Here is a 21,406-nt window from a genome sequence, read left to right on the forward strand (position 1 = left end):
ATGAAAACTATACTATCTGTGTAGAATAGATTAGAACGAAGAAAACAGAGCCAATTTTTTAAAGAGTAAGAGCAGGAGTCAGACTAGCAGAACTTAACAGTAGTTTGACAGTCTTAACATATCGAAGGAAAAGATATAAATGGAGTTCAGGCAGATTTGAATGAAAAACCATGTGTAGTAATGTGAATTGAGTACTGAAAACAACCCTGGGTATCTTCAGGATGAAGGGCAAATGATGGGAGAAGAAGGAGACAGGATCCAAAGAATCGTTTAATTTGCAATTGTACTCAAGTTCAGTCTTACTAATCTAATAAAGTGCATTTCCCACTTCCCTGTGCCATTATAGTGTGAGGTCTTTAATTCTCTGGTCCTCCAAATTCTTATTCATATTAGAAGGGAATATTCCCTTCTACAATGACAACTCACATATTGTTTCTGGGCTTAATAAGAAAAAATAAAGAGAGCCCTGCTTTAGGGGCATCTATTCTAAAAAAGACAGAAAAGAAGAAGAAAAAAAAGAAACATTCAAATATTATAAGATAGGTAGAAAGTCATTTTTAGTAATTTGCTGATACACTTAAGATAATCAACATAAGCACTATTGGGAATGAGAGTTTAGGAAGGATAATGGCTACAAATTGTTATGCAAAAGTCAACTATAAGATGTAATCAATTATTTATGGATGCTGGGTTGGCTCAGTCAGGTAAATGTCTAACTTTTGATTTCAGCTCAGGTCATGATCTCAGGGTTGTGAGATTGAGACCCATGTAGGGCTCTGCACCCAGCTGGGAGTCTGCTTGAGATTCTCTCCCTCTCTTTCCCTCTACCTGCCCCCCATATATGCAGTCTCTTTCAAATAAATCATTATTTTTTTTAAAGATTTTATGTATTTATTTGATAGAGAGAGAGAGAGCACTAGCGGGATGAGGGATAGAGGGACAAGCAGACTCCCTGCTGAGCAGGGACACTGACACAAGGCTCCATCCTGGGATCCGGGATCATGACCTGAGCAAAAGGTAGACATCCAACGGACTGAGCCACCCAGGTGCCCCAGATAAATAAATAAATCCTTGAAAAAAAAATAAAAGATATAATCAATTATTTAAAAAAAAACATAATGGCAGAATTCAGGGAAAGCACAAGGGACTTACTGTTCTCTTATTTACAGTTTTCTGTTTCAAAATCTTCTACATTGGGCAATGTATTATTTTTATGTTCAGAATCATTACAAAAATAATTGAATCTGTATCTCAGTATCTCTGTCTTCCATTATTTCAGAAACAATTTTATTTTATTAATTAATAGTTCTTATGACTTATATTGAAAGTAATGATTTTAAAGGTTCTCTTAATTTTTATAGTTTTAAAATAATGAAGTAGGGATAAAAGAACAGTGAAAACTTCTCCCAAGATAATAAAAATGTTATTTCTTAATCAGAATTCTAAGAAGGTATATATAAGAAAGTCGTTAAAGTAGAATTATATCTATTGATCTTCAGAGACTAATCTGACACACAAATGAAAGTTTTAAAAAATATTTTACTATTTACTATTTAAAAAATAGTATCAAGTTTTACAGATATATTTACAGATATAAATAATAGCTTATTTTCTATTTTACCTTAAAGAAAATAATTTAAAATCAGTTGCATACACATAAATATTTATTTACAGATCTAAATAACACATTTAAAAACGCAAGAGACACACTTACACTGAGAGCTCACAACTTTTTCACTCCCCAAGAAGTTGATTGCTGGGATTATAGCATGGCCTTTCCCAGTGGAGCTGACAACAATTTCCTCATTTTCTAAGATCTGTAGCTTGATGAATACATCTGGTTTAGACGTGCGTACCTGTACTGTAACAGGATGTGGTAAGGCAACTTTAATGGAATACCTATAAAGGAAAACATTTGACTTATAAGAAGTTTGTTGATCTTTCCCTCATGTCAGTAGAGGAAACTGTATAATTTGCTAATACGGTAATCTAAAATAAATCCATTGTGTAAAATTGACCCAAATCCTGGAAACATTATTGCTATTATAGACTGTAACAAAAGATCTCAATATGCTATGGTAAAATGAAACAGCATAGTCATTTATTATCATCAGATCCCAAGCAGGAAATATAACTTATTTTTAGATATGATAAACACTTATAAAACATGAAAGATCTGCACACTATGGCCACACCAAAACGTCCCGTTAGACCCTCCTCTCCAGTTGGATAACTGACAGCATCCTTCAAAGCTTCACTGTTTATCACGTTTTCTTTGATTCATAAAAATACAGAGAAGTCAAGATTAGTATCCACCACTTGTACTCTCAACCTTTACCATTACAAATTGGAAACCTTTTACAAAAAGAAAAAATGTACAGTATAGCACCATCCCAACCCTTCTCTTGACACAATTGAAGACATTTTGTTCTGTTTCATTTTTTATCTTGTTGGAGTTCTTTTTCCTAGTTTTGGTGAATCTTCACAAATGCTCAGGACCTTATAAACTCTCAACTGCTCTAGAAATTTGCTTTTCTGAATCTTGTCTTTCTCCTGTATCTTAAATCTCCCCTTCTTTTTTTCTTGCCATCAGTTTTTTTTTTGTACATGTAAAGGTCTCACCCATCTTTTAACGAAAAACAAAAGCAAAACAAACCAAAAACACAAACAAACAAACCTTCAACCCACCCTGAGGTACATATGGCCTCTGCTGATTTTTTCACTCCTCCCCAGCTTGACATCAAAGGAGAGTGGTTGATTGCCACTGTCCACAACCCCATCTCTTTCTATTGGCTCACGATATTCTACTCAGTCCCCAATAGGAGTGCTAACCTTGCTCTTGCAAATTTCAGCAGCTTGTCACCACCCTGTAGAAATTTCAGTTCTCATCTTTCTTGACTTCTCAGGAGAATTTGATAAGGTTGAGTCAACCCTCATTTACTCTTCTTCAAAAACTCTTCTCTGACACATGTAACAATTTCTGTACCTCCTATTTTGGTGTTGCTGTTTTATAGACTTCTTTCCCCATTGACATTCCTATAAGTATCAGAGAATCTTAATGTTCTGTCCAAGTCTGACTGTTATGGGACAAACTTCCCTGGGCATTTCCATGGACAGAAACAGAATAATAGTTCTCAGATTTGTGCCTCCAGCCCCATTCCTTATGCAATATCACTTGGACATTTCACTGACCTACCCATAATTAACATCTAAAAATGAACTAATTATCTTCCTATTGCCCAACCTGAAAATGGGGTTTTCTCCCTGTAACCACTAAGTAAAGGACACTTACTGTCCCCTGATCCCAAGTCAGATCCCAGGAGTCCCAACCAATCAGGACTGTCAATTTGACTTCCTCATGTCTTAAAACCCTTTCTCTTCTCTCCAGATCCACTGTCACTGCCTAGTATGGTTTCATTTGTGCCCCGCCATACATGCTATGTTGGAGTCCAGGACCTGGAGTATCTGCAATACCACACAATGTCACCTTTTTTGGACATTTCTTTCTGAGGGAATCAAGTTCACATGAGGTCATTAGGGTGGGCCTTAATCCAATATAACCGATAGATGTCCTTATGAGACAGGAAATTTGGAAACAGAGACACAGAGCGAATGCCAAGTAAAGATGAATACAAAGACCATGGTGATAAGTATATGTCAAAGAACACCAAGGATTATCAGAAACCTCCAGAGGCTAGGAGAAAGCATGGAATAGCTTGTCCCTCACAGCACCAGTAGGCACCATTCCTGCTGATACTTTGATTTCGGTCTTCTGGCATCCAAAACCGTGAGACTATGAGACAATTGATTTCGGTTATTGAGGGCACCTACTTCGCCACTTTGTGGAATTTTGTTATGGCAGCACTAGCAAACGACTCCACTGACATGCTCCAGGTTGTCATCAGAACACACCTGGGTTATTTCAAAGCTTCTTCCTGTCTGGTTCCTCTGTCTCCAGTTACACTGCCCTTTGTCCATTCAGCACACTGCAGTCTTTTGAATTTTTCGTTATTCCATATTCTGTACTTTGTATGATTACATATAATTTCACAATAATATGGTTCTAACAACATTTCTGCTCTTAGAAATTATATTTAAAATATGTATTTTTTCAATCCATGCTTTGCAGACATAATGTCTCAACACAAGTCTGTTGTGGCCATTTCTCTTAAAACTCCTCAAAGCATGTTTTGCCTCTGAGATAAAGTCTTAATCTCTTGCTTTATGAGGCTCTTCAGGAAAGGGTTTTGCCTGCCTCTCTACCCTTACCCGTGCCAGAGCCTTCTAGAGCCCCACTTTGCAAACAAACGTCTTCAGTTCCCTGAGAAGGTCATACACTTCTTAATTTCTGAACTATCACATTTGCTCATGAAATAGTTCCCTCCTCACCTTGCCCCCCACTAAGCTTCACAGCTTTAGGACCAGCTTCTAGGACAAATTTAGATATTGCGTTAAATATCGCTCGTTAGCCTGTTAGTGGTCTTGCAGTGTGATACAGTGGCCTCCTGCTAGAGTAGTAAAACTATCTTATCACAGTTGTAATTTTTAATTGCTTGTATGTTTCCTTCCTACTTTTTTCCCTTTTTTTCTTGCTTTCTTTCTAAGAGCCAATGTGCAGATACATGACAAGAGGCAGACAAATTAAAAAGAGAGAGGAGAAGTGACTTGGGGGAAATTGGAGGAGAAGACAAACCATGAGAACTGTGGACTCTGAAAAACAAACTGAGGATTTTTGAGGGGAGGAGAGTGGGGGTTGGGTGAGCATGGTGGTGGGTGTTACGGAGGGCACATATTGCATGGAGCACTGGGTGTGGTGCACAAACAATGAACTTTGGAACACTGAGAAATAAAATAAAATTTAAAAAAAGAGAATTTTCTGCCCCAGCTACTAGCCCCAGTTCATATATTTTCTTTCAGTATTTTCTCTAAACTTTTACCTACATATAAAATATATAAACAAATAGAAAAACTAAAACAAATGCTGGGTATATACTGTATATATTGATGTATATACTGGATATATTGATGTAGAAAGACATAGAGAGAGAGGGAACGCAAGTAGGAGGATTGGCAAAAGGAGAAGAGGCAGGATATGGGCCTGGATCCTAGGACCCTGGGATCAAGACCTGAGAGGAAGTCAGCCACTTAATGACTGAGCCACCCATGCGCCCACTACTGGTTATTTTATAATACAAAAATGCATGCTAGTTCTTTAAAAGACAAAAAGTTTTAAAACACAAATAACTAAGAGTTAGAGGGGAAAACTAGCCAGAATGCAGAAAATTATATTTATACATATATTGTCAAATAGACTTAGGTGTTTCTTTAGTAAACAAATTTACCAATATATATGGAATCTTTAAAATATATAATCTCTTTAAAATAATAAATCTTTAGACAATAATCAAAAATTTACTTTAATATTTACAATAAAGTACACCTATCACATCTCTATTAATACTACAGAAAAAGTAGAAATGGGAAGATTGTAACAAAAAATAATCAGTAAATTGTTGTATTTTCCTACAAATGATTACCACGTAATTATGAAAAAGAGTTCACAAAATGTCTTAACAGCATTGGGAAATGTGCACACCATAATGCTAAGTAAAAAGGTCAGATTATAAAACTTTAATTATGTTAGGATTTCAATAATGTTAATCTATGACTAGGAAAAACCACCATAAGAAAATGTAACAAGATACTAACAGTGATTGTTTCTAGGTTGTTTGATTACAGGTGACCCTTACTTCCTCAATAATATAGTCATATACTAATAGTTAAGTGTGGTCAAGCCCTGAGCCCTGTGCGTATCTAGAGGTCCAACCTCTGTAGACATAGTTGGTGAAGGACAACGTATTAGCACCCAACTGGTGACAAAAAATGCCAGTTGGGGCATTTCCCTTCTGCCATATACTTATACCTGAATAAAATTTTCTTATCATTGGGTATGTAGTAATCTCTGATTTCCTTTATAGTAAAAGTGTTGCATGGAGACTCTCGAGATAGGCATGGGAGTGGATTACAGGACCCAATGATGCGCAGTTTCCATCGTGAGGATGGTACGTATGTGTCACCAGTAAATGCTTCGGCCACAAATGTATAGCCTTTCTAGAGGAAAGAGAATTAGACAGAAGTAAGGCTTACCGTTACTGATCTCTCAAAGGTACAACACATGGCTTCACAGTAGTAAAATGCTTTATTATCTCTATATACATGAAAATCCCAAGATCCCTTCACAAAAGAAAATCATTAGCATTACATTTTGGAAATTCCTCATAGAGGATCTTACATGTTTTCATAGAAAATTAGTAACTCTAACGCTTTTGTTTGTGTGGTTCTCAAGCTATAACACAAAGTTTGTAACTCTGACATATGATTGTTAAATTTTCTTCCAATTCTGCTAATGTTGGTTAAGGTAGATTTTTATCACTGCATCACCCTGCAGTAACCCAATAACTTCCTAAGAAATGTCCCTGTTTTTTAAATACAAGATGAGAGGAACAGAAGCATTTATGGAAATGTAATTCCCTCAGAATGACAACTGACAGATAAAGCTATCAAGTTAACAAAAGATCTGGTTTGAGGGAAACCAGATAGGAGTATGGAGATGAGCTCTTTAGGTTGGGGAAAAGAAGCCCCTAAGTAACCTGGGATAATATCATAGTGGGTAATAACTTGGTTCTATATAATTGGATATCCATTTGGCAAAAATGTCAGTGAAGCAAGAGCATGATATCATAATGAGATACAAAAGTTCAAAGTAATTCTGAGTTTGTAATTCCAGACACTTCTAATAAGGAAGAAAAATACAGATTTGTATTCCTGTCAATTCTGATACAAAGGAAACTCTCTGATGTGTTTAGATTTCCAGAAATAAAAAGTAAAAATATATAAGACAGAATGAATTCAACACATTGCAATAAACATCTAGGAATATTACCCAGAATTTCAATACCCATAATGAGATGAGAATTACAACACCAATAAAGACCGTTTAACATTATTTTTGGGGAAGGAAATAAAGGAAGATAAATTCATATATGCTAAAGTATTTTTACTTGTATAATGCATAGATTTATTGCAATTCTCATTATTTTTTGAGCTTGTAGTACTAATGCATTCAGAAGCAAAATAAAATGACATGACTCTGATTTTGTGTTTGTCTAGGCTCAGAGAAAAAGTTTGAGAAGGAAAAAAAGTGTTATAAAATGGTGGGATAGATATCGATAAGTGGAAGTCTAAAGCTAAACCAGGGATAGGGTTTTAAGAGTGAACCTGACTATTCTAAACAACTTCAAGGCTCCTGAGTAATTTATTCCTGAATACTTCCATATTTGCAAAAGACACATATAATAAAGGAGTTACCTAAAATAAGAAATAAGAAAACAAAATAAGAAAATAAGAAAACAAAAACCTAGTTAAAACAAAATAAGAAAACAAGAAAAATAAGAAAACAAGAAAAAAAATAAGAAAATAAGAAAACAAAAAACCTAGTTAAAACAAAATAAGAAAAATAAGAAAACAAGAAAAACAAAGATAAACAAGAAAACAAGAAAAAAAAAATAAGAAAATAAGAAAACAAAAAACCTAGTTAAAACTTTCAACAGACTTCTCACCAGAGAAGATATATAGACAGCAAATAGGCAGACAAAAAGATGTTTCATATTGTATATTAGCAGAGAAACTCAAACCACCATGAGATACAACTACATTCCTATTAGAATAGCCCCAGTCCATAACACCGGAAATACCAAATGCCAATGAGGATACAGAGCAGCATCAGGAACTTTCATTCACTGCTGGTTGGAATGAAAATAGTACAGACACTTTGAAGGACAGTTTGGTGGTTTCTTACAAAATTCTTATTATACAGTCCAGCAATAGTGCTCCTTGGTATTTATGTTAAAAATTTATGTCCGCACAAAAACTTGCACACAAACATTTGTAGGTGCTTTGTTCATAACTACCATGACTTGGAAGCAACCAAGATGTCCTTCGGTAGGTGAATAGGCAGAAGAATTTTGATACAAGCAGCAGCGGAATATTATTATTAAAAAGAAATGAGCTATTAAGCCACAAATAGACATGGAAAGATCTTAAATGTATGTTTTTTAGTGAAAGAAACCAATCTGAAAAGATTACACACTATAGGATTCCAACTTTACCACATTCTGGAAAAGACAAAACTATGGAGACACACAAAAGGTCGGGCGAGGGGGAGGAGGAATACATAGATGGATCACAGAGGATTTTATTTTTTACTTTTATAAGCACATTTCTTTTTTCTTTTTAATTTTTTTATTAACATACAATGTATTATTAGCCCCAGGGGTACAGGTCTGTGAATCACCAGGTTTACACACATCACAGCATTCACCTTAGCACATACCTTTCCCAATGTCCATAACCCAACCACCCTCTCCTTACCTCCCTCCTCCCGGCAACCCTCAGTTTGTTTTGTGAGATTAAGAGTCCACAGAGGATTTTTTAGGACTATAAAACACTCTTTATGATACCATGATAACGGACACATGTCATTTTACATCCATCCAAACCCATAGCGTGTACACCACCAACAGTGAACCATAATATAAACTATGGACTTCGGGGGATTATAATGTTTCAAGGTAGGATGATCAACTTAATAAGTGTGCCACTCTGCTAGGGCTTGTCGATAATGGGAGAGGCTGTGCACATGTAGGGGCAGGGTGTATATGGGAAATCTCTGTGTTTTCCTCTCGGTTTTGTTGTGAAGCTAAAACTGCTCTCATTTATTGCTACTAAGAGTTGCAATGAAGTCTTTAAACTCTTCCAAAGCTTTTTTTTTTTTAGAAAAATTTCTTTATTTGAGAGAAAGATGGCACAAACAGGGCGGGCAGCAGGCAGAGGGAGAGGGAGAAGCAGGCTCTCCACAGAGCAGGGAGCCGAACATGGGGCTGGCTCCCATGACCCTAAGCCAAAAGCAGAGGCTTAACTGACTGAGCCATCCAGGTGTCCCAAAACCCTTCTAAACCTTAAAAAAATATAAATTTCAATTTTAAAAAACCTCTTAAACAACTCAAAAGAGCAATTAGGTTTTTTGTGGAGTTAATGTTTTTAAAAATTTATCATTCATTCCTATAAACCAGTATTTATTAGATAAGTATGTCTTAATGTGTGCAAAGTAATACACAGAATCATGGGCTGAAATGAACTTTGAAAATCAAATACAACCATAGCTCAAAGAGAAAAATGAAAAGATTCAAAGCCATATAGGTAAAGAATGAAAGAATGAAATCAGAGCCAAAACAAATCTCCCAGTTTCCAGTGTGGGTGTATACGCCCTTTTGTTATGCTTCCCCTCTTAGAGGAAATAATCAAAAACACAAATTTGAGATACAAATAAACAGGCAACATGATTTGAGAGGGATCATCAGAAATCAAGGTCTATCATGCTTCAGGAATAATGCACCAAGTGTTTTTTAAGGAATCTGTGTAGCCCTAGAAAAGACTGGGGTGGTGGGTGACGAGTGCCCCTGTAAGCACAATCTTCTGAGATATTTAGGGCTGGAATAAAAACCCAGTGGGAAACTGAGACAACCAGCTAATTTGATTGAAGAATTGGACTAAATGAGTCCACCTTCACCTCCATTTCCATTTTAAGGATTTGTATGATTTTATGATTTTAATAGGAATCTCCAATACTTTCCTTTTGTTATATTTTCTTCACAGAGGAAGAGAAAAAAAAGAGCTGAGAGATGAATGTTCTAGCACTCAAATTAAGTAGCTTGGGTTGTCAAATAAATGGGACTTCTACAGAAGAAGACCAGGACCCTATTCCTCTGTTAAGTAGGTTGAAAAGCACATGTGTTCTACCTGCTCCTGAACCCTTATTAAGGTGCTGGCTTCTCACTGCCAATCTAACATATGGGGAAAATAAATTTTACACATACCTTATTTTTGGTATAATGATAAGGCACTACTCTTTGGAACACCTTTGGCACTTGTTCCATTGTGTCATTATTAACAATGTGGAGCATGCAGACTGGAAGTGTAGTATATACTTTGGGAACCAAAATCATATCTTGAGGAACCAAAAATGTTTCTCTGCAATTAAAAACAATGAACTTCATCTTGATGCGAATCATAAAAAAAGTTTGAAATTTGGTTTCAGGCAAGAAAGAAAAAAGTCTAAAATTTCAAATATCTACACAGTATACATATTTTTTCATTATTAATATACTATTTTGTAGTGTAAATGCAAGCCCTTTAAGAAATCCCATTTTTTAAGTAATTCATGACTTTTACCTAATATGATATTGCTTGAAAATTAAATAATTTCTTTCTATACTGGTAACATCAATTTATTATGTTTATCATACTCGTAAAAATACTAATAAGTTTCACATTCTTCATATTTTATTTAAAAAAATATGGATAAAATTCCTATAAATCTCATTTATGCATAACAGATGGGGAAGAAGTGTTAAGTTGTGAAAACAACCTGTAAATTCATATTTTTACTACTACCATAAATAAAACTCTATATATATGACTATTGCATGCTATTTAAAGATGACATCATATACGGATTTATAATAGCCTCACCTGAATACTATAAACCAACTATTTGGTAGCTGGTCTGCATAAGTCACAGTATAGTCAGCAAAAACGATCTTAGTTTCCTCATCTTGATAGCATGGATAAGATTCAATAGACTTGCACTTGCTTTTAAACATTAGTCTAGAAATGTAAAAATAAATTAAGTTCCAATGACAAAGGCAACTTTTAAAATAAGTTTTTATTTACAAAAAAAGAAGTAGGGAAAGTAACACAAGTATCACAGTCTGTTGTTGGCTGGATTGAGTCCTTGATCAAAGGCTATGGAGTTCATAGTGCAGGGCACTCAGTTCAGGGAGCCCATTCCAGGTCAACTATGAAAGATGTCTCTCAAAGGTCTTTAAAGTTATCTGAAGTTCTTAATCAAAGGGGAACTTAATTCATGATCAAGAAAGTAATTACAGTTTAGAGATGGGAAATCAGCACCAAAGCTCAAACTACAAGGGTAGGAAAACAGGAAGAGGCAAAGTAGCAATAAATCTAGGTGAGGTCCACTCAAGGTCTGGAATTCCCATGGGAATCGATAGTAGAATGGAGTTTAAAGTAAGGAATGGATTTGTAAAAAAGAATTAAAACAAAAAACTAAGGCCATGATCAAGGGGAGAATGTCAGTTTTCCTTCTGCGTAATTTCTGGCCCATAAGAGAGTGTTATGTGCAACTGGTTAAAAGAATTATGGAGTGAGATTTCTCCGTGTTTGCCCCTGGAGGGCTGTGGCATATTTCAGAGCTTGATGGAAGTCATGTGAGAGAGGCTCTAGGTTCTTTTCCTTCCATGGCCAGGAACTGGATCTAGCTTCAGTAGCACCAGCAATCTAGGGTCTTTTGTATAATATCTATGGGAATTAGCTGGGATGGAAGCCATAATGGCCATAGAAAATTGTTCTGTATTAGAGGTATAGACAGATCTAGTGGTATTCTTGCCTTCCAGGAGGCAGATGGCTTGATTGTACCATAGGTGAGAAGATAGAATTCACATGCTTCATTTGATCACTGATCTTTGATGATGGAAGGAAATTGACAGATTTATTTTGGGGAGAGTTTTAAGCCTTTTAGTTTAGTTATGAGAACAAAGATTGACCACAAATCCTGGTTTGCCTGGGGCAGTCCTGGTTTATACTCATAATCTTGTCATAATTATTATGTTTCCTCTGTCCCTTTTGTAAAACTGTCCCAGTTCAAATGATAAATAACCTGATAGCCCTAACTGAAAACTTTAGTGTGGTGGTCTGTCAATACAGGGCACCTACACGTGGGAGCTGGCCTAATTCAAATGTGGGTGTTGACTGAGCCAACACAGCAGCTAAACAGGTCACTGAGGAAACTGACTGTAATGGGACCAGTTCCCATTCTAAGACAAGGGAGGGATTTAGAGGTACCCCAGTCATTGTTCCCATCATACATTTCATATTTTTTCATAAGTCTCGGGAAATTCCAATGCATATTGGGCCATCAAAACTCTGATGCACTATATTGAATGACCCAGAGAAATATTCCCGCCAACTTGAAAGATTTTCTTTTAACTTTACATCCTAGTACAGAAAGAAAGTTATATCAGTAAACTGAGCCTTGCCCAGAGTTCACTTGGGAAAGTTCTCTGCCTAAGATCTGAGAGTGTTAAGGCTGGATTCCAGGACCTCAAAGTTCCCCATTTAGTAGTAATAATAAAGTAGTATTTATAATTAAGGCTTTGTAATGAGTATTCTGTAGTTTGTGCTAAGTACTTTTCCTGTGTTACCTTAAATTTTCTTTACAGCCTTATAAAAGAATAGTACTATGAGATAGATATTGTTTCTCCTATATTAAAATTATTTCCCTATATTAAATATTATTAATAAAATATTTCATATTATTAATGAAATTTTAATTTTAACCTTAGAGAGGATAAGAGACTTACCCAGGTCACACACCTGATAATGAATAGATCAGGAGTCATACTGAAAGATGTGTGCAAATCAGTCAGGCTGGATGATCAGTGTCCATGGGCCAGGATTAGGGTGAGGTGAATAACACACTTACCCTAAGGGTTAAGCAAGTACTGTATAGATTTCGATTTTCCCCATGTTTAAAATTTTGGTATTTGGTTCATCATGATTTTTTCATTATTTTTAAGGTTATTTTACATTTTGATATATTTTCATATATAATTTTGATTTGTCTGTTGCTTATAAGTAGAAATCCAATTGTTATTTTATATTGACCTTATCTCCAGAAACTCTTCTTAATTCTCTTATTAACTCTAATAATTTTTCTTTAGATTTTAAAGTATTTTCTACTTATACACTCATATTATCTGTAAACAGTGGTGGTTTTATTTTTTCCCTTCAAATTCTAATGACCTTCATTTTGTTTTATTGACACTTTGTCCTCAGAATTATTCCAGGGTTATTGTGAATGGAAGTTATCAGGCAGACATTTTTGTCTCATTTCCCAAGAAATGAGAACAACCCAAGAAAATGCTTTCAAAATCTCACCACTAGTCATGTTTGTAGTTAAGTCTTGAAAATACCAGATACTAATACCATATTAATGAAAGACTTCTCTAAATTTTTCTTCTCTAAAAGTCCAAGTTTTCTAAAAACAAACAAAAAATAATAATTTTTAATTAATGTTAAATCCTATCAAATGTTTTTAACTGAATCTATCTGGAGGATCAAATCATTTGTTGCTTTTCTGTCATTGTACTGACTTAAAATGATAAATCTTCTAAACTTAAACCAGCAGTATATCTCTGGGAATGAGAGGCCCATTGAATTATAAGACATTTTCCTTTTTATTTAATTCTAATGTTGATTTTTAAATGTTTTATTCCATATTTTTTGCATCTATTCAAAGGGTCATTGGTTTGCAATTTGAAGAAGGTGATTAGTTTGCAATTTCATTTTTTTACTGACCTTGTTGAATTTTTTAAATCAAGATTATGAATTGGTTAGTGTTTCTTCTTTTTCTGTTCTCTAGAAGATTTGTGAGATTAATATTATTTCTTCCTAAATTCACTAGCTTTTCATTAGTATATTGCTAGAAAGGGTATCATGCATTCCTCCTCTGTTAGCATTTCATTTAAATTATTACTTTTACCATTTCTGCATAATGTTATAACCTTAGAACTCTTTAAAAATTTATACCTAACATCTACTTTTTTCATTGCTTTAGGTCATGAATTTATTTTTATATGTAGCTATTTGTTGATTGCTCTTTGAAGATAATATGCATTATTTTTCTGGCTGATTTGAAGGTTTTTCTTTTGGTCTTTTTTTTTTTTTTTTTTCAGTAGTTTGACTGTAGTGAGTATAGGAATACTTTTCTTTGTAACCTTTCTGCATGGAGTCGGCTTGCAGTCTCCTGAAAATGTGAGTTGATACATTTTACCAGTTTTGGAAAGTTCTCAGTTATTATCTTTTTATAGTCCAGGGCTATAGTGATGATATTTGGACTTTTGAGCATATTCCATATGTCCCTTATGCTCCTTTCTTACTTCCTATTCATTTTCTCCTAGGCTTCAGTTTGGATACTTTTCTATTGACCTATCTCCAAGTTCACCAATCTCTTCTTCTGTTCTGACTAATCTGCTGTTAAACCTACAAGTAAATCTTTAATATAGTTGTTAAAATCATTTATGTAATTTCCATTTGACTCTGCTTTATTCATCTGAAGTTTTAATCCAACTTTTCTTATTCTTTATTTTCTTTGGCATTACCAGTGCAATCAGGTTTTGACATTTTGCTTGCTAACTCCAACATCACCAGAGGATTTGCTTCTTTTATATATGTCTGTATGTGCATATATATAGATAGATATGCACATATATATATAAGTAACTTATAATTTATAATTTCTCAGTTTTGTTCAAGTTATCCTGTTGCTCAGATATGGTTTGTGGCTACAGTACTTTGTTGAGGCTCAGTCTACTTCCAGTTTATCCCTATTTCTAGATTGTTACTGTTCAGAGATTTCAACCAACATTTATTTATTTATTTATTTGACAGAGATCATAACTAGACAGAGAGGCAGGCAGAGAGAGAGAGGAGGAAGCAGGCTCCCTGCTGAGCAGAGAGCCCGATGCGGGGCTGGATCCCAGAACCCTGGATCATGACCTGAGCCGAAGGCAGAGGCTTTAACCCACTGAGCCACCCAGGCGCCCCTCAACTGACAATTCTAATTATTTGCTGGAGTCCCCTCCCCTAGTAGGTCCTAAACTCTGACTGTGGTCACATCAGCACAGGAAACTTTGCTCTGCTTCTCAGAGGTTTTCTGTTTAGGATCTTAATTAAGTGTAATTACAATAAATCAAAAGCAACAAGTACCATAGAAATGCTTCAGATAAAATATTGTGGAAGTTCAGAAGAAGCGGTTTCTCACTGTGGTGATTAGGAACACTCAATGAACATGGTAGCACTTGAACAGGAACTTGAAGGATACCAAGATACTATAATAAGAAACTTCATTATACTGCTTTACCTTAAGAGAGAAACTGCATACTGTTCTATATTCGGTTCCAATATACTCCAAACTTTTTGAAGAGTGTCTGCAACACTGGCATTTTCTTTTGTATCTAAAAATAGTAATTAAAAATGCAATATAAAAACTGCGAGATGTCTGAAAGATCATCTTGTTCAAAGCTCTCCTTTTACAGATAAAGAAGCTGAAATTTACAAGGTGGTATCCAAAGCCACAGGCTTTATTAGCAGCAAAATTTTGCTAAAATATAAAGTTATAAACTTCTAGTCAACAGCTCTGCTCATCAATTTGTGCTGTTTCCCTTCATCTTCAGTTTAAAAATCACAAAGTGTCCCTTGATCTAATTGAAGAGTCTCATCAAAGAGTTTATATCAGGAGACCTTTTGTCACCAAAAGTTCCTTATGAAAGTTTTTACGACAGAAAAAAAAAAATTCATCCAATTTTTTCTAAAAAACAATGGCTAATGGGATCCCACTAAAGCTCAATCCCATAATCCACATTTGTTTAGGAGTAAATGAAAATGGTAAGAAAAATGCAAATACATACTAGCTGGCTCAAATTTAACATGTCAGAAACTGACTTTTTCCCAAATTATCCTATTGTAATGTCTTCATAACACTTACTAGCATCTGAAATTGATATCTTAATATATTTACTTGTCCATTTTATGTCTATCACCACTAGAACACAAGGTTCATCAAAGCAGAAACTGTCAGTTTACCTGACTTCAACAGAGTCAGAATTTAGAACAGTGCTGTGCACACAATAAATAAGCGTTAAGTGAAAGAAATGCATATATTATTAATTATTAAAACATTATTAAGTTGTTCAAGTTTTTATGTCTCAAAAGAGAAAGAAAACCATTGTTTAAATATAATTTTTACAGCATTTGTGGACAAAAAATATATTTTACTATATATTTGATTTGATAAATCTATCTTTACTTTTTCTAATAGAATAATAGCAAAATTAAGCAACAGTAATATTTTTCTCACACACAATTATACAATACAGTTAATTAACTTTACATTTGTGTATCTGTAGTTTTCCCCGCTGAGATGGACATTTTGATTATTCCCATTAAATACTTCCAATAGAGACACTTTACAACAAAATGTTTCAGTACATTCAAAGAATTCTATTGGCTGGTGCATCTGGGTGTCTCAGTCAGTTAAGTGTCTGCCTTCAGCTCAGGTCATGATCTCAGAGTCCCCAGATGGAGCCCAGAGTTGGGCTCCCTGCTCAGGGGGTTGTCTGCTCCTCCCTCTCCCTTTCCCCTGACTTGTGCATTTGCAAGCACGCGTGCGCTCTCTCTCTCTGTCCCCTCTCAAATAAATAAAACCCTCAAAAAGAATTCTATTGGAATTTTCTTTTGAAACTTTTTTTATGAAACAAAATCTGCAGAATGAAAATAATTAAATATAGTTTTGCCCTGCAGTGTTTTATTTTAAGTTGATAGAAAGCTAAAATAAAATAACCTTTTTCACAAAAAGTTCATTATACATACCTAAATAATTTAATAGGATACACTGATAATTTGGCTTAACAGCTAGAATACACTGCAAACGCATTCTGTGTACCCTAAACATATACCACATGGACATATGAAAGCTTCCTTCATTCAGTTCATTCATTCATTTACCCATTCATTCATTTATTTCTTTGAAAAATGGTCTACAAATATAAAATATCCATGACTTAGCTGAAGCTGACTGCTGTAGCATTCTGCTAGGTATTGGAGATGCATGGAGGAAAAGACGGGCTGTCAGTGTTTTAAGACTCACAACAGACTGGAAAGACACAGCGGATCTTCCACTGACTCCTTCATTCTTTCTTCCAGCACATATTTGCTATGTGCTTACTCTGTACCAGGTACTGTGGTCAATTCTGGCAGCTAGAAAGTAAGGGTGCTGACATGCATTCTGACCTCAAGGAATTTCAATTTTTTTTTTTTTAAGATTTTATTTATTTACTTGACAGACAGAGATCACAAGTAGACAGAGAGGCAAGAAGAGAGAGAGGCAGAAGCAGGCTTCCCGCCAAGCAGAGAGCCCGATGCGGGGCTCGATCCCAGAACCCTGGGATCATGACCTGAGCCGAAGGCAGAGGCTTTAACCCACTAAGCCACTCAGGTGCCCTGGAATTTCAATATTTATAAAGTTATAAAGAATCAGCCCAATAGTAAAGTAAGATGACTCCAAAATGTTTTTCCTTAGCACACAAATATTCCTTCTTACATACACAAGTTTATTTTATAAATGACTAGAGCATGATACCTGGTGTTCTAGCTTTCATAAGCAATCTGACATAAGTCCCTCTCCACATGGCTTGAATTTTAATTGCTGCTGCTACTTCCTCGGGAGAATATTCTTTATCACTCACTGGTAGAGAGTATTTAACATCGACCCATTCCGCTGGAAAGAGAAAAAAAATTTTGGACTGAAGTTTAACTTAAAGTATTTAATCCTTTCCCCAGTTCTCAATGCTTTTAACTGCTAAAGTACCCTGACATATAAAGCGCCACAATGATAGATTTATTTTTATAATTAATATTCTGCTCTGCAGGTGGCCCTTTTTTAGAATGTAAACACTCTGGAAAAGGGAAACACTACATATTGACCCATGAGTAAGCTTCTATTAATTATTCTGTGAAAATAGTGAGGAGTTTCTCTCAAAATTGAAAGAAAATATTAAAATTGCATGACTAGAGCATAGGGAGAGCAGGAAAGGAGATCTTGGATCTGAAGATCTTCCCAGAATTCCTCAAATCATACCATAAATGTTAGCGACATTCATAGTCTTTCAGGGAAGAAACAAATAGAACAGGGAAATTCTGGGCTTCCCTGGAAATATGGAAGTTGGGGACACATGACAGATCCTTGGAGAACTGTGGGCTTCCCAGAGCACAGCTTGAATTCTCCATGTCTCTACCTACTCCACAAAAACTTTGTGCTTTTTTCAAATTACTTCTCTTCTATAAGCCTAGAAAGCCTTTTGTCAAACAAGTATCTAAACTATTCAGTACCTAAAGAAACCTCTTCTAAGGAGAAATTGAGTAACTCCAAATCCAAAACCATAGCACGAAATGCAAATTTAAAGTTGGGAGGAGGTTTTGTTAGCTGAGTTTTTTTCATTAAGCGCCATAAAGAAATATGAAAAACCTGAAAAAGAGAAAATATGTTAGTACATTTTTTTTAAACCAAGAAAATGGCATTACCTGGCCAAAGAGGCTCTAAAGAACTTTAAATACTCTAAAAATAAAAATACGTATTTCTCAGATGCACAATAACAGAAGATTTTGAAGTCTCACTCACCCAGGAAGAAAGCAAAATTACTTATCACCTTACTATTTCTAGTTTAATAAAATTTAATCACTATAACGTTTATAATGTACCCTCAATCAGAATATAACTGTTTAAAGAGATAAAGCATAAGATGAAAAATATGGCCCGTGTCCTTAATTAAGCAAATTGAATATTATATTTCATTTGTTCTAAAATGTCATCCACTGTAAGACACACTATTGTTTCATGTGTTACCAAAAAAGAAAATATGCTGTTTGGATTTTTTATTACTTGCTTATTTTCATCTATGAATACTTGCTTCCTACTGAAAAAGCTCTTTTAGATTTGTTTAGACAGAGCTTTTCCATCATTCATCACACCGAAACACACATGAAGAAATAAAATGAGCTGCCTAAGTTTTGGTTAAGAATTCTGAAAACATTCATATTCAAACTCTTACCCTTGCAAGTCACTTTTTGAAGATATTTAATATGTGTGTTTTCCTATATAATTTTGTCCTTTATGTTGTCAAGCTTTGAAGCACCATTGCCTAAAGTGCATTCTACTTTTGTCCCTGGGGTTTCACTCAAACCACCGACCCCGTCAGTAAGTGCTGGTGCTGACTCACTCCTGATCCTACCAAAGACCACCCATGGAAGGTTTTTAGACCATAACCAGAACACATATTTCTTCTTCCAATTTTATTTTCATAGTTTTTATCTTGAAATTCTGAGATTCCATTTACCCAGTCTTTCCACTGAGAATGCCAACCAAGGCCCAGCACCTTGCTGCTGGATTATTTTTATCTATTTATTTGTCCACAGGGAGTAATGTGCTTAGTGGATTATGTAAGGTGCCTGGGACAGCATCTGAGATGATTTTTAGCCACATTCTCTTCTCCTTCTCTCTCTTTTCCCTGGGCCCCGGAGGTGGGGAGAGGTATCAGTCTGGTGTGGGGAAAATCCCTCTGCTATCTTGTTTTTTTCAGAGGCTCTCTAATGTGATTTCTCTTCCCAGAAGGATTAGGCCTTTGTCAAACAATACACATATTTCTTTAGAAGCAGTAACAGTATGAACCCTTATGAACATGTCCATGTGTGTGCAGAGAATTCTGAAGGCTACCTGGCCAGCAATAACTATAAGGAACCACCAATTACAAGGCAGACTCTGATTTCCTTCTCATGTTAAAATGTGGAAAGAAATGTGCCCCTTAGAATTGGTGAAATACAGTGCTCTTCAAAGACATATGATTATTGTACTTCCTGCTTAGTCCACATTTTCTGACTACTTCTCACCCTTCTCCATATGTTTAGAGAAAAGGACTTAATCTCATAATCTATATTTGTAACTGCCCCATCAACTGACAATGGTGGATAAGCCTGCAAGAAACCACCTAACCCATGCTGAGCAAATCATTGTTACTTTGGTTGAATAGTTTGAAATCAGGATCAAGACATTCTAAACTGGCCTCATATGGGAAAGTGATGCAAGTCAGGAGTCAGTTTTTCCATGATATGAATTTAGGAGTAGAGACAACATGTTTACAAGAAGAAAAACAAAATGAAGAAGATATGTTCCAAAGGCTGTCTATCCCTTCTTTAAAGTTCTCCACTGAGTCCTTCCTATCCTTGGGAGCCAAGACCTCCCTATATCCTTATAATAAATTAGCACAACTAACTCCTTGTTATGACTTAAATGAGTTAGATTTGTTTTTTGTGCCATGCTAACAAAATGCTCTAAGTATTTCAGTGTCTAAGATAAAAATAAAAAAAAATAACTGGTTATATTAATCCTCCTACTCTCCTACACTTAAGTGTTCAGTGTCCTTGATCATGTTGGTGTTCTACAGGATATCAATCTGGGTTCTGTGTGAATGTTGATGACAGCAGTGAACTCGGACCTGAGGGCAGGAAGGGGCCCTTACTCTGACATCCTGATTAAGACACATGCATGTTAGAGAGTAGGGAATAATCTCACAGATTCATGGATTCACCATATCAGTGATTTCAGGGGTCTAGAGGATTAGGCATGCTGGGACATCCCTTCTAAGGTAAAGGATAAGATACTACAATTAAGAAAGAGGCCAGTCCTTCATAGTCTTCTCTGGAATTCCTGATAAAATATTCTGCTTTGGGGAATATTATTCCAATCATTTACTGAATGACTTAGAAGGCCTTAAGGTTGAGCAGAATCCAAAGCAAAAGAAAGATCTCTAGGAGATTTGAGCACCGTGGGAAACAAAGAAAGATCACCTTGTCCAATTGTGTTATAAACATTGCTAATGAAAGATCTCCCAGAAAACACACTAGTGTTATTCACTAGTGAGAGAGTCCTTATCTGTGGGATACTTACCTGACCCATCTGGAATTGTTTATGGTAGATAAATTTGAAATTTATTGATTTATGGGATGTGGCTCTAAAAAAGTGTCACATAACTATGTAATATAAAAATGTAAAAGTATTCAAAAATTTAAAGTATTTCGTTACCAAAATTGCTCCCTTTTGTGTAAATGAAGCATGCACAAAGGTCCTTTACATATTAGATCTGGCCTAGCGACAGCAGATTCATGCACAAGTAATCTGGGTGGCAGAGACAGGAACTGCGAAGGGCTCCAACAGTTTGGGCTCTCTTTTATCCAGGTTTAGCAATCTGTCAGTAGCAGAAACTTTAATACAATACCATCCTCAGGGGATTCCAGTCAGTTGTATGGTAGCAAGTTTATTTCAGTGGGCTTCTATCAAGGGTATACAGAAGCACCAAGACATGTCCCAGCAAATTCAGACATAATACTTCCTGTCTCCATTTTGTCCTTCCTAGCATTGACACTTACCTCAAATATGAGTTTGCTTTCTCTTTCTTTGGTGCCTCTGCCAGTATCATTGTCCAAGGGGTTATGGAAAGTCTGATTTACAAACATTAGATCCAACCTAACATCCCCTGGGAGCAAGGTCATATTATACAGAGAAGATTTAACCACTGGAGAATGTCTCGGACTCAATGGGCCTAATATATACTGCAGAAGGAACCGACAAAACTCCTGGTAAATTGAAATGGCATATAAA

The 21,406-nt window shown here is 35.5% G+C and overlaps 1 protein-coding gene across 3 annotated transcripts in view; it reads right to left on the reverse strand.

Moving 5' to 3' along the window:
- Window positions 1–21,406, reverse strand: part of ADGB (androglobin) — a 171,892-nt gene that overhangs the window by 51,268 nt on the left and 99,218 nt on the right. For all 3 annotated transcript variants that reach the window (XM_059177313.1, XM_059177312.1, XM_059177311.1), the window contains exons 21-27: window positions 18,085–18,220; window positions 17,336–17,473; window positions 15,059–15,152; window positions 10,591–10,725; window positions 9,936–10,089; window positions 5,924–6,111; window positions 1,715–1,899 (exon numbers count right to left, since the gene is read on the reverse strand). In XM_059177313.1, coding sequence (XP_059033296.1) covers window positions 1,715–1,899; window positions 5,924–6,111; window positions 9,936–10,089; window positions 10,591–10,725; window positions 15,059–15,152; window positions 17,336–17,473; window positions 18,085–18,220 — 1,030 coding nt within the window. The remainder of the gene's footprint in view (window positions 1–1,714; window positions 1,900–5,923; window positions 6,112–9,935; window positions 10,090–10,590; window positions 10,726–15,058; window positions 15,153–17,335; window positions 17,474–18,084; window positions 18,221–21,406) is intronic.

This window comes from Mustela lutreola, chromosome 6 (assembly GCF_030435805.1).
Source record: "Mustela lutreola isolate mMusLut2 chromosome 6, mMusLut2.pri, whole genome shotgun sequence".
In the NCBI taxonomy this organism is placed as follows: Eukaryota; Metazoa; Chordata; class Mammalia; order Carnivora; family Mustelidae; genus Mustela; species Mustela lutreola.